The sequence below is a fragment of the Plecotus auritus genome, assembly GCF_963455305.1.
Source record: "Plecotus auritus genome assembly, chromosome: 1".
NCBI lineage: Eukaryota > Metazoa > Chordata > Mammalia > Chiroptera > Vespertilionidae > Plecotus > Plecotus auritus.
In genome coordinates, this window is record NC_137770.1 from 83,931,173 (window position 1) to 83,944,501 (window position 13,329).

A 13,329-nucleotide genomic window follows, 5' to 3' on the forward strand; every position below is an offset into this window, starting at 1 on the left:
AAGTACAAAACGGTTGAGAGGAATATCTCTATATCTTTATTTATATATCTAGAGGTGGAGGAGGGAAAGAGAAAAGCCAAATAGTTGCAATTGTTGAATCTAGGTTAAGGGTGTACTGGTGCTATGGCACTATTCTTTCAATTTTTCTGTGGATTTGAAAACTTTCCCCAAAAGAGTTGGGGGGCCGGGACTATAGAACTATGCAATATTGACTGTGTCTTCAGTTTTTTCCATTAATCTATTTGTTCATTTTGTGTGGGCCACCATTTGCTTATAGATAAATGGTGGTAAACACCACCTAAACAAATATGTAGCCCAGCCGGTGTGGTTCAGTGGTTGAGTGTTGTCCTATGAACCAGGAGATCATGGTTTGATCAGGGCACATGCCCAGGTTGTGGGCTTACTCCCGGTGGTAGCATGCAGGAGGCAGCCAATCAATGATTCTTTCATCACTAATGTTTCTCTCTCTCTCCCTCTTCCTTTTTCTCTGAAATCACTAAAAATATATTTTAAAAATATTTAAAGTTGAGTCAAATACCTTATTTTTCTTATAAAGCAATCCAAGATTATCGTTAATGCCTCATGACAGTCTCCCTGAAAAGTGGTTTGAGAAGTTGAGTAAGCTCTTCTACATAAGAATGGTCTTTTGCTTCTACTCTCAGTTCCTGACTTTGACAGCAGGCAGGGCCCTGCCTTGTTCTAAGTCAGCCATGGGCAAACTACGGCCCGCGGGACGAATCCGGCCCGTTAGGCTGTTCTATCGGCCCACGGAGCCGAAAGAGCGGAGGATTCTCTTGCTCTCCCCTCCGCTCCTTTACTTTGAATTTATATTAGTTCACACAAACACTCCATCCATGCTTTTGTTCCGGCCCTCCGGTCCAGTTTAAGAACCCATTGTGGCCCTCGAGTCAAAAAGTTTGCCCACCCCTGGAGCAGACTATGGAACTTGGTTCCCCAAAGTGATCTCTTCCCACTCTCTGCTTTTGGAAAAAGAAGTAACCCTCAAACCACACCAGAGGGAACCAGGAGTACAAGTGGCTTGTGTCCTTTCCTGTAACAAGAACTGGATGCCTGGTTGCTTTATCAAAACACCCCCACTGAGCCGAAACCGGTTTGGCTCAATGGATAGAGCGTCAGCCTGCGGACTGAAAGGTCCCAGGTTCGATTCTGGTCAAGGGCATGTACCTTGGTTGCGGGCACGTCCCCAGTAGGGGGTGTGCAGGAGGCAGCTGATCGATGTTTCTCTCTCATTGATGTTTCTAACTCTCTATCCCTCTCCCTTCCTCTCTGTAAAAAATCAATAAAATATGTTAAAAAAAAAACAAAAAAAAACAAAACACCCCCACTGAGAGCCACAGTGACAGAATAGGTCCTTACCTGCCTTAACAGCTAGCACTCCTCTGGGAATTATATAGTTCTTCAAGAGCAAACCAGTTTTAATCCATTCTTGCTTTCAGAATGAAGCCTCAAAGACTCCACGTGGGCAGGTTGGCACTTCTACCTTCCACCCTTTGTGTAAGCATTGTAGATCTGTCTCTATTTATACCTACTCAGTTGCCCCTCCACCCATGCAGCCTTTGATACTCCTTTTCCATCTTTCCCCAAAGGAAAATGATTAAGATCCTAAGACTCAATATTATCACTTTATTCAGGAAATAATCAAATACCATACAGGGCCAACACTGAAAAATAGCTGTACATAAATTTATATAAATCGGCTAGTGTCCAGAAGAGATTCAGTCGTAAACAAGGAGGGTGCCTAAATGACTGCAATGTTTCGAGCAAGTGTCCCCACACTCCCTTGAGTGAAGATGGTCCCAGGTGGAGGTGGTCCTTTTAGCAGGAAGAGGAAGCAGTGCCAATGCACAAGCCGTGCTTCCTGGCCGGCCAACATTCAGCGGTAGGCTTTGTTGAACTCCTGGAGTGCCCAACGCCTGTTCTCAGTTGTCTGCTTGAGTTGGGTGTACTCTTTTACCAGCTTGTCAAACTCCTCCCCAAGGACCTCATAGGTGTTTAGGACTTGTCGGGACTTCTCCATGTCCTGTTTTTGTAGCCGAATGGCCCCCTCCAAACGGTCCCTGAGAGCCCAGGCACAGAAGATACAATATAAGAATATGGCTCCTCAGAAAGGAGACAAGAATGAGGACATGTTAAAATGAATGAGTTTAGAGTATGGGAACCAGCTCTGAATAGCTGTACCAAGCTCTTGGGAGTTCTCACCTAATGAGACGATGAACTTCTACTTTCTCAGCAGTGTAAGTATCAGACAAAATCTTTAGCTCTTCCATCCTGACAGAGGAAAGAAAGAAATGTGAAGCTGAGGATCTCTGACAACAGCAGAGTGAGGAATGGGACACAGCACCTGCCATGGTCAAAGGTGTGGGTTAAGAATTGAGAGGATAAACAAGGTCACTCTGAATTCCTGAGCAATTTATCTCACAGTCAAGCACCTATTTCAGAAAGCTTTCAAATAACAGAATCAAGAATGTTGAAAGCTTTGGGGTAATCTGAAGGCTAATACTGCTGTGTGACATTTACTGGATCCCACAAGGTGCTACGCATGTTAGAGAGAGATGAGGGCAGGGGTTTAGGGGGTGGTGTATCCCTTAGATCCATAGGGCTCATAGCTCACCTCAGCTTAAGGATCATGGCACTACACTTGATCTCCAGGTACTGGGCATTGATGCGGTCTAGCTCAGACTGAGTCTTCAGCCGGTGCTCCTGAAGCAATCTGTGCAGTAAGGCAAGGCAGCGGAGAAGCACCTGAGCCCCCAGGAGGCAGGAGGAAGCGATGGTAGAAAAGAAGGCAGGTCAGAAATCCTTGGCTTCCCCAAAGTGCCCCTGGGGTCCGAGTAAAAGAGAGGAGGCTACCCCACTGCTCCAGCAAACCTGGGAGTAGGTGGCTCTCTTCTTCTCCAGCAGCACCACCTGCTCCTTCTGCTGGCTCTTGGCATCCTGGCACTGCTGCTTCTCACTCACCAGGATCTCTGCCAGTTTCCACACCTTTGCTGCCTTCAGGGTTTCATGATCTGAATCTGGGCAAAAAGTCAGAGGACTGGACAGTAAAACCCTAATTGCTACGGACCTTTTAAGGCCATTTTTCAGTGCCCCTTTCCTACATCTAGCCCTAGGAATTCTGTCTTTATCCAGGTTTTCTTCTGATGTCCTGTTAAAAATGGCCCAGTTCTCATAATTGTCTTCACTCTTTAATTCCAGATTTGGCCCTTAATTCTTAAATCATAGAAATAAAGACAAGGGGAACACCTATTAGCCTGAACTTTCTTCTGTATTCTGTGCTGATTCTCCTGAGAACTAACTCATTCTTCCCTGCAGCAAGAGGGTCTCTGCTGAATAAAAGGTCCAGCTGGCATAGCTCAGTGGTTGATCATCGACCTATGAATTGATCACGGTTTGATTTCCAGTCAGGGCACATGCCCTGGTTTGAGGTCTTGATCCCACGGGGGCGTATAGGAGGCAGCCAATCAATGAGTCTCTCATCATCAATGTTTCTATGTCTCTCTCCCTTCCTCTCTGAAATCAATAAAAAAAAAAAAAAAAGATTAAAAAAAAAAAAAGAGTTCTCACAAAATTCCTTGCTTTTGTTCTACCAGCAAGGAAACAAACATCTCCAATGTCTCCAATGCTTCCCAGCTTCTGTCCCAAATCCAAATTCAAATATACTGTTCTCAAAGAGCAACCCAGGAGTCCTGAGGACTGGCTATGACCAGAACACAGAGCCAGCACTCACCGGAATTAGGATCATGGTAGCAAAGCAGAGTGAAACACTTCTTCTTGAGTTGCTCCTCCACTTCCAGTGGGAGCCGAGCTCTCATCCACACAAAATCCTACAATCACAGAAACACAGAGAGAGATACAAATAGACTGTGAGAACTAGGAAGGTCCAGCCAATGAATACATGATGACAACAATCTCAATAATAGCCAAAGGAAATGCATTAAGAGACATCAGGGAACCCTGGCCAGTGTGGTTCAGTTGGTTGGAGCATCCTCCAGAGACGGGTTCCATTCCCAGCCAGGGCCCATACCCAGAGATTGAGGTTTCAATCTTTGGTTGGGGTGAAACCAATCGATGTTTCTCTCTCTCTCTCTCTCTCTCTCCTCTCTCTCTCTCACCCTTCCTCTCTCTAAATATGTTTTAAAAAAAAACACCCACAAAAAACTTATGTGGCTCAGTAAGTTGGGCATCATCCTGTACACCAGGAGGTTGCCCATTCAATTCCCGGTTGGGGCACATGCCCGGGATGAGGGCTCCATCCCTGATAGGGGATATGGCATGCAGGAGGCAGCTGATTGATGTTTCCCTCTCACACAGATGTTTCTCTCTCTCTCCCTTCCTCTATCAAAAAAAAATTAATAAAAAAAATCTTAAAAAAGACAGCAGGGAGATTCATTTAAAAAAATGTAATGCTTTTAATAGGGATGTGCAAAAAAAAAAAAAACTATCAGGAGATAAACCCAATAGAGGACTGACACTGAAAAATAGCTGTACATGCAGAGCACTGTTTATAATAGCAAATGCCTGAACAGGGAGATTCATTTTTAGCCTATCAAATTAGCAAAGAATAATATGACTGTCCAAATCCCACACTGATGAAAAAGAGTGGGGAGGTACGGGCACTAGAAACACCTTTCTGGAAAACAGTTTGGCAATATGTACCAATATATTCTATGTGTGTATCCTTTGACCCAATGACCCCACTTTGAGCAATAATACTTGGGAAATAATCGTATAAGGGCAAAGACACATATGAATTAGCATGTTCATCAGTGTGGTTTCTAACAGCAAAAATGTGGAAACAACTTTAAATTAATATCTATCAATAAGGTTAAACAAATTATGTTTCATCCATACAATGGAATCCTGTCAGTTATTTAAGCCAATGATAGAATAAGAATAATGAGCACTAACTATGTTCCTGGACACTGTGCTAAGAGTGCTTTAGGAAGTATCATCTTATTTGTATCTATTTATTGACTTGAAAAGAAGTCCAAAATATATTAAGTGAAAATATATTATATTCTCTGTACAAGCATGGAGGGTATAATACTATGTCAAGTTGTATTATTTATTTCTAGATGTAGTATTTCAGCTTTTACTTTCTTCTGTGTAATGTATTTCTTATTTATTTAAGTTTGACCACCATGAACATGTACATTTTAAAAACAATAAAGCTTAACCAAACAATGTTCAAATATACAGGAGAAATTAAGCCAATATTTGCTCGTTCCCAACCTCTGAGGGTGGCATGAGCTCCAGAAGGTCCGCTTTCTCCAGTCCTAGCAGGGGAGGCATCACCCTCTCCTGGCTAGGACCTAAGAGCTGTGTTAGTTGAGTCACAAGTAGCTGCTGTTCAAGGGTCTCATGAAACTGAGAAGAATAAAAACAACAGGAGGTTACTATAAAACTTCTTTCACTCCACCTCCTCCAACCTCATGAACCAGTTCTTCACACATTTAAAAGTCCTCAAATATGTCATCCTCTTCAGATAACCTCCCAGATGTCAGTGCCTCCTCCTGTTAATCTTTCTTTTCAAAACCCTGACAAAACACCCACCTCTTCCCCTCATAACTACAGTCCATTTCTCTAGCCATTACATGAAGCTCCTACTTCCCCCAGATGATATAATCAGATGAAGCCATAGTTGGCCTGCTCATTCCTATGGTAACCAACCTCTACTTCATCTCTCCTGCCCCACCTTTTTGTCCTCAGAAGTTAAATTTGTGTCTTGTATCTTCACATAGTAGTCCACAAGCAGCTCTTGGATGACTCTTTGTAAAATCTCAGACCTCAGCCATGTTGTCTTATGCAGTCGAACTTCCTTCCATGCCTAGAAAATTTTAAAAATCCCAGGTAGGAACCTCTCTCTCATAAGATTTTTCAAAAAAAAAAAAAAGATTTTTCCTTCCTCTAACATCACTTCAATTAGGGCTCTTACCTGAGCCTGTTCCTTTGCCAGGGAGAGGCTTAAGCCACTCTCGTCCATATGTTGTGAGAGACTCAGCAGCAGTTTGCTGAAGTGTGGATTCTGTAACAGGTCCTCTTCACTCAGGTTACAAGGAGGAAGCTGTCTGCTGCACACTTTAATGGGATGTCCCAATGGGACAAAAAGCAAAGAAGGTATGAACTCTTAATTTATATAATTGAGCATAACTCTTAATATTAAAAACAACAACAACCCAGGTTTTTGGTAGGAAAGTTTCCTAATTCTAATAAGATTTAAAAATCCACAAATAGCCCTACCATTTTTGGCTCAGTGGATAGAGCGTCAGACTGCGGCCCAAAGGGTCCTGGGTTAGATTCCAGTCAAGGGAATGTACCTTGGTTGCAGGCTCCTCCCCGGCCCAGGCCCTGGTCTGGGCTAGTGCAGAAGACAATCAATCGATGTGTTTCTCTCACATCGATGTTTCTCTCTCTCTTCTACTCTCCCTAAAAACCAATGGAAAAATATCCTTGGGTGAGGAATAACAAACAAAACAATCCACAAATACCTTGGCCGGTGTGGCTCAACTGACTGAGCGTAGTCCCATGCATCAAGAAGTCACCAGTTTGATTCTGATCAGGGTACATACCCAGATTACAGGCTGGATCCCCGGTAAGGGGTGTGCAGGAGGCAGCCAATCAATGTTTCTATCTCTCTCTCACTCTTCCTTCCTCTCTCTCTAAAATCAATAAAAACATTTTATAAACAAGAATTCGGGAATGCGTCTCTAATAAAAGTAAGATCTTAGAAAATGGAAATACAGTTGAAAAGCATGAGATAAATCAATAAGGGACCCTTTAGTAGGGGTCACCCCAGCACCCCAAATGGCTGATTCATGCAGAACAACTAGAGTTCTTGAGGAAGGGAGAAAAAAATGCAAGTAAAGTTCCAACTTTGGATATGATCTCTAGTGGCATAAGCAACTGAAAGTATACTTTTCTTAAGAGTAAATTTAAAAATTTAACTAACCAAATTCTCCCCATTATAAATAGGGTTGAGTAACCCATGGATGCAGAACAGCACATGCATGAGAAAAAGTGCAAGAAACTGGGAACCTGTCATAATTCCATATTTCAAGGGGCTTTCTTTTTTTTTTTTAAATATAGTTTTATTGATTTCAGAGAGGAAGGGAGAAGAGAGAGACAGAAATATCAATGATGAGAGAATCATCGATTGGCTGCCTCCTGTAGGCCCTCTACTGGGGACTGAGCCTGCAACCCAGGCATATGCCCTTAACTGAAATTGAACTCGGAACCCTTCAGTCCGCAGGCCAATGCCCTATCCACTGAACCAAACCGGCCAGGGCAAGGGGCTTTCTTTCCATTTCTTTTCTGAAGTGTTTTCTGCTGGAGGCTTCTGTTTTACTCCCACTTACCAAATACTAAAATTTTCATTCTTTGGACCATCATACTCAAAGTCCTTTTACCATCATACTCAAAATCCTTTTACAGGATAAGAAATCTCTCTCCCTACCCCCCAAGGCAGAATGATCAATATGGAAATGGTCAAATATAGAAGATACAAGTCTTTGAAGGATTCAAGATATAGAAAGGACTTAAGATATGGAAAGAATTCAAGGTATTGGAAGGATCTGAGATTTTGGAGACAAAATATTAAAAAATTTAAGATATAGGTAGAAAGGAAGCATTTAAGGAATTTACTGGCCACCCTTATCTTCTGGATATGGTTGCTCACACAGCATGGGAGCATCTTGAATTTTTAGTCTACTGCACAAGCAGACACTGACCAGGAGCCAGTGTAATCTGTTCTCCAATAAGACAGTGTTGAAGAATCGTCATGTATCCTAATTTCCTTAGAAACATAAGCTTCTATGAGAAAAGCCATACTAGTGAACATTGTAAGTCCTCCCCATCCCCTCCCATTATAAGTCCTTCTTATTATAGAAGATAAGAACCTGCATAAAACCTTTCTGGATAAGTCATCAAAACTCTTGCAAATGGCTATTCTTACCTTGTTGGAGTATTTCCATCCCTTCTCCAGGTGAACAGAAATCCCCAGATGCCATCTGATATTCTTATCTTTTGAATCCATCCAGAGAAAACAAAAAGATGAGTTGGCTGGATGCTCCAGAGAAAACTACCTTGGGTTCAAATTTCTATTGTCTACAAGCTGGGGAGGGACCTCGGGGATGCCTCTTAACAAGGAGGGGCTATATCACACATCCAAGGTCCCAAGCTCTTATACAAGTTTTATAGACAAACAGACTTATCATCAGCAAAACATTTTGCATTCTAAACACATAAATGTTTTCACTTGTTATAAGGTGTCTAAGGGAGCCTCCTTAAGAAAGAAAACTTTCCAATTCACTAATCTAAGCAGGAGGATGTCCCCTCTCTCTACAATTATATCTTTTTTATTTTATCTTATTGATTTTTTTACAGAGAGGAGAGGAGAGGGATAGAGAGTCAGAAATATTGATGAGAGAGAAACATCGATCAGCTGCCTCCTGCACACTCCATACTGGGTATGTGCCCGCAACCAAGGTACATGCCCTTGACCGGAATCGAAACTGGGACCCTTCAGTCCGCAGGCTGACACTCTATTCACTGAGCCAAACTGGTTAGGGCTCCACAATTATTTCTAAGTTAAAACCGAGCTGCTGGAGAAACCAAGATGGCGGCATAGGTAAACAACTAAACTGCTGCCTCGCACAACAATTTCAAAACTACAACTAAAAGACAAAACAGACATCATCCAGAACCACAGGAAGGCTGGCTGAGTGGAAATTCTACAACTAGAAGGAAAGAGAAAAGCACATTGAGAATCAGGGGAGCTGCAAAAGGCTGAGGTACAGAGACGCGCGTGCGCGGAGAGGACTGGCGGCTGAGTGCGCAGCTAGCTTTCTCAAGCGGGAGGGAGACGGGGGCTCCCGACTGCGCTGAACTCCAGTTCCGGGCGAGACTTTGGGGACCCAGACTCATTCGGGGAGAAACTGGATTGTGTGGCAGTGGGCGAAACCCGATGGCGGCTTTCTCTCAGAGGTGCTTGCAGCGATTACCATGGGACACTGAGACACAGGGGCCTCATAGGGCAGGGCTGACGGGAAACCAAGGCTATCTGTTCCACCCTGGGATCCGGCCCATCCAAGCCGAGCACAGAGGCTTTTGCAAGCCTTGTCTCATAAGAGTGTCTCCAGCACAGAAGTTCTCCCAGCCTAGACACAGCTGATCCTCATAGGCAATTGGCCTGGAGGTCAATTCCTCCCAGTGATACCAACAACAATCAAGGCTTAACTACAACAAGACTGTGAACACAGCCCACAAACGGGTGCACCAAGAGTGTCCACCTCAGGTAATGGGAGGCTGAGCCACTGGGCCCTATAGGACACCTAGCACACAAAGCTACTCTACCAACTCAGGGAAGCAGCCAAAATGCGAAGACAAAGAAACAGATCACAAATGAAAAAAATGGAGGAAAACAAACGACTAGATATAGAGTTCAAAACCACGGTTATAAGGTTTTTCAAGAATTTCCCAGAAAAGGCCAATAAATTTAGCGAGACCCTCGAGGATATGAAAAAGGACCAACTAGAAATTAAGCATACACTGACTGAAATAAAAAATATTATACAGAGATCTAAAGGCAGACTAGAGGATCACAAGAATCAAGTCAAAGATTTGAAAAACAAAGAAGCAAAAAACACTCATCTGGAAAAGCAAAAAGAAAAAGAATCCAAAAAGTTGAAGATAGTGTAAGGAGCCTCTGGGACAACTTCAAGCATACCAACATCCGAATTATGGGGGTGCCAGAAGAAGAGAGAGAGCAAGATACCGAAAACATATTTGAAGAAATAATGACAGAAAACTTCCCCCACCTGATGAAAGAAATAGACTTACAAGTCCAGGAAGTGCAGAGAACCCCAAACAAAAGGAATCCAAAGAGGACCATGCCAAGACACATCACAATTGAAATACCAAGAGCAAAAGACAAAGAGAGAATATTAAAAGCAGCAAGAGAAAAACACTTAGTTACCTACAAGGGAGCACCCATACGATTGTCAGCTGATTTCTCAACAGAAACTATGCAGGCCAGAAGGGAGTGGCAAGAAATATTCAAAGTGATGAATAGCAAGAACCTACAACCAAGATTACTCTACCCAGCAAAGCTATCATTCAGAATTGAAGGTCAGATAAATAGCTTCACAGATAAGAAAAAGCTAAAGGAGTTCATCACCACCAAACCAGTATTATATGAAATGCTGAAAGGTATTATTTAAGAAAAGGAAGAAGAAAAAAAAGGTAAAGATAAAAATTATGAACAACAAATACATATCTATCAACAAGTGAATCTAAAAATCAAGTGAATAGCCAAAACCGGTTTGGCTCAGTGGATAGAGCGTCAGCCTGCGGACTGAAGGGTCCCAGGTTCGATTCCGGTCAAGGGCACGTACCTTGGTTGCGGGCACATCCCCAGTGGGAGGTGTGCAGGAGGCAGCTGATAGATGTTTCTCTCTCATCGATGTTTCTAACTCTCTAGCACTCTCTCTTCCTCTCTGTAAAAAAATCAATAAAATATATTTTTTTAAAAAAATCAAGTGAATAAAAAATCTGATGAACAGAATAAACTGGTGAATATAATAGAATCAGGGGCATAGAAAGGGAGTGGACTGACAATTCTCGGGGTGAAAGGGGTTTTGGGGGTGGAGGAAGAGACTGGACAAAAATCATACACCTATGGATGAGGATAGTGGGAGGGAGGTAAGGGCAGAGGGTGGGGTGGGAACCGGTGGAGGGGAGCTATGGGGGTGGGGGAGAGGAACAATTGTAATAATCTGAACAATAAAGATTTATTAAATTAAAAAAAAAAAAACTGAGCTGCTGCTTCTCAGTTGAGTGAACTGAGGGAAAGGAAAAAAAAAAAAAGAAACCAAAGTCTACTTTTTCCCCTTCAAATTACTCAGCTATTAAATTCCACAATAGTTTCTTGCACTTCTTTAACTTGTCCTTTCATCTAAGATGTGTTGGAAGTTTTTTGTTTTATCATTAATTCCAGAAACACCCTTCAGGAGTAACAAATCATGCCACACTTGAACAACAACAGGTTTTCACAAAACAGCTGTAGTAGTAAAGAGCACCTGGAGGAAAGAGCATAAGAAGACAGACAGGGCCAGCCACCATGGCTCACTGGTTGAGCATCCATCTATGAACCAGGAAGTCACCGTTGCATTCACGGTCAGGGCACATGCCTGGGTTGCAGGCTCAGTCCCCAGTGTGGAGCATGCAGGAGGCAGCTGATCAATGATTCTCTCTGATTATTGATGTTTCTATCTCTCTCTCCCCCTCTCCCTTTCTCTCTGAAATCAATAAAAATGAAAAAAAAAATTAAAAAAAGGAGAAGACAGACAGGGAGGCCAGTGCCAAAAGAGTAATGCAAAGGTGTAGTTAATGCAGCTGAGGCCCAAACATAGAGTACACTGAAAAGAATGACATCAATACAAATCGGCAGTGATGGGCACTGTTTGGCCTCTGGAGACAAAAAATTTCCCTTGACATTGTTTTCCATTTTGCTGCTTCAACCTCTCCTCTAAGGTATCAAACTCCAAAGGACAGCTGCGCCTCCCAAAGCAGAACAGACATAGAAGGTTATTATGATTTAACATTTCACGTTCACAGAACATTTGGTTTATTCCCAAGTTACTACTCATTTGTTTTGTAACACGGTCTAGAGGGGGACGCAGCTGAGGAGTCAGGATGCTAGGACTTAATTTGCAGCTCAGCCATTGTTCTGTGCTGAGCTGCAAATTAAGGGAGATGGTTTTTGGTGCCAAACTTCTTCCCACCTGCAAAACTGAGATAACAATTCCTGCCTTGGAGAGACCTTAAGAATTAATAGCACAATCTACTTGTCAACCAAAGCCACTATTTAGGTAAGCTCAGTGTTTTCGCAATTATCTTTGATCGAGGCCTGCAAATAAAAGTTACGCAGACTAATTTCACTCACAAAGATGAGGACCACCCTAAATTTCAAAAAAGTCCGCTGTTATTGCCTCCGCGGGGGAACTGCCTACTTGGGGGGGTTTAGAGTGCTTTTCTTTACCCTTTTTAAATGTTAGAGGGCGTGAACCGTGGCGGCAATCAAGCTGGATTCCCCACCCTCTACACTCAGACGTGTTAAAACGCTGCTACAGGGACCCAAGCATTTAAATGTTCTGACTCAGGCGTCTTTTAAATTCTTAGAGCTGTCTTTACACGCTGCACTGAACGTTAAATTGATTTTACAGGTATTTTCACAAGATGTGACCCTTACAGAGCCCGAGATGAATCAAAATGCGGAGCGCGTTCTCCGGCGCCTACTTCCCTTCCGCCTGGGCAGCCAAGGATTCCCAAGGGCGAGGCGGCCTCGGCCCGGGACTGGCCGGAAGGACCCTCCGGGGGCTCCTCTTCCCCGCGCGCCGCCCGCCACCCGCTAAAGCAAACCTGCGCCCTAAGGGCGGCCGGAGCTCCCCGGGCGGTGCGGAGCGAGCTGGGGACACCCGGGCCCCGCCCCCGTCGGGGCTCAGGAACTTCCCCCTCGGCCGGCGCAAGGGCGGGCGGCACCGGGCTCCGGAAGGCCGAGGGGGAGGTCGGAGGCCGCGGGAGGGCGTGGGGGCGGGGCCACGCTCAAGGCGGGAACGGCAGGCCCCGCCCCGCGTTACACGCCCACGGCCGCAGAACCTGGCTTTGGAGCCCGTGGTGGGAAAAGGAGCCCTTTTTCCTGGGTACCTACCCCACGTTGAAGGCAAACGTTGATAAAATGGTAATGATTGCCAACTTTTATTGAGGGCCTTCAATGAGCCAGGCACTGTGCCGAGCATTTTACTTGCCTTGCTTCGGCTCATTTAGTTCTTACAGGAAGTCACAATCATACCCATTGTACTGAAGGGAAAACTAAGGAGCAAAGAGGTTACTTGTTCCGGGTCACGCTGGCAGAGTTGAAACCTCTCCCCACCAAAGAGTCTCCTCACTGGGCTTGTTTTTTGTTTTTTGATTATGGTTTTATTGTGTGTGTGTTTTAAGAGAAAGGAGGGAGAGGGAGAAAGAAACATCAATGTGAAAGAAAAACATGGATAGGTTGCCTCCCCTACCAGCCTCGACCTGGGGATCTAATTGGCAACCTGGACATGTGCTCTGACCTGGAATCCAGCCAGCACCCTCTCCGTGCACAAGGTGACACCCAACCGAGCCACACCGGACAGGACCCTCTCAGCTTTCATTCCCTCCCTCGCCCCTGTCTCTATCTCTTGTCTCTATCTCTATCTCTATCTCTATCTCTATCTCTATCTCTATCTCTATTCTATCTCTATCTCTATCTCTATCTCTATCTCTATC

General features: G+C 44.0%; 1 protein-coding gene across 9 annotated transcripts; it reads right to left on the reverse strand.

Moving 5' to 3' along the window:
- Window positions 1-1,630: 1,630 nt before the first annotated feature.
- On the reverse strand, window positions 1,631-12,574 carry HAUS4 (HAUS augmin like complex subunit 4). 9 transcript variants are annotated; one of them, XM_080673690.1, is made up of 11 exons: window positions 12,439-12,574; window positions 7,973-8,040; window positions 6,339-6,447; window positions 5,957-6,099; window positions 5,717-5,848; window positions 5,254-5,388; window positions 3,749-3,845; window positions 2,890-3,035; window positions 2,633-2,763; window positions 2,221-2,289; window positions 1,631-2,078 (listed from the first exon to the last, which is right to left on the reverse strand). In XM_080673690.1, the coding sequence occupies exons 4-11, from the start codon at window positions 6,002-6,004 to the stop codon at window positions 1,895-1,897; spliced, it is 942 nt and encodes a 313-aa protein (XP_080529816.1). In that variant the 5' UTR covers window positions 6,005-6,099; window positions 6,339-6,447; window positions 7,973-8,040; window positions 12,439-12,574; the 3' UTR covers window positions 1,631-1,894. The 9 variants fall into 9 exon arrangements, with proteins under 9 accessions (XP_080529816.1, XP_080529814.1, XP_080529818.1 ...); XM_080673688.1 differs by lacking the exon at window positions 6,339-6,447 and adding an exon at window positions 10,413-10,514 and having other exon boundaries at window positions 12,439-12,569; XM_080673692.1 differs by having other exon boundaries at window positions 6,262-6,447; window positions 12,269-12,566.
- Between the last annotated feature and the right edge of the window lie 755 nt (window positions 12,575-13,329).

What these genes read in the sequence shown, in the direction of transcription:
- HAUS4 (XM_080673687.1), bottom strand. Translation starts at nt 8,027, where the DNA reads ATGGCATCTGGGGATTTCTGTTCACCTGGAGAAGGGATGGAAATACTC. An exon ending in TAACTTCTGAGGACAAAAAG is followed by an intron (nt 5,389 to 5,716) that starts GTGGGGCAGGAG and finishes TATTCTTCTCAG; the next exon opens with TTTCATGAGACCCTTGAACA. An exon ending in GCCATGATCCTTAAGCTGAG is followed by an intron (nt 2,290 to 2,632) that starts GTGAGCTATGAG and finishes TTCCTCTGTCAG; the next exon opens with GATGGAAGAGCTAAAGATTT.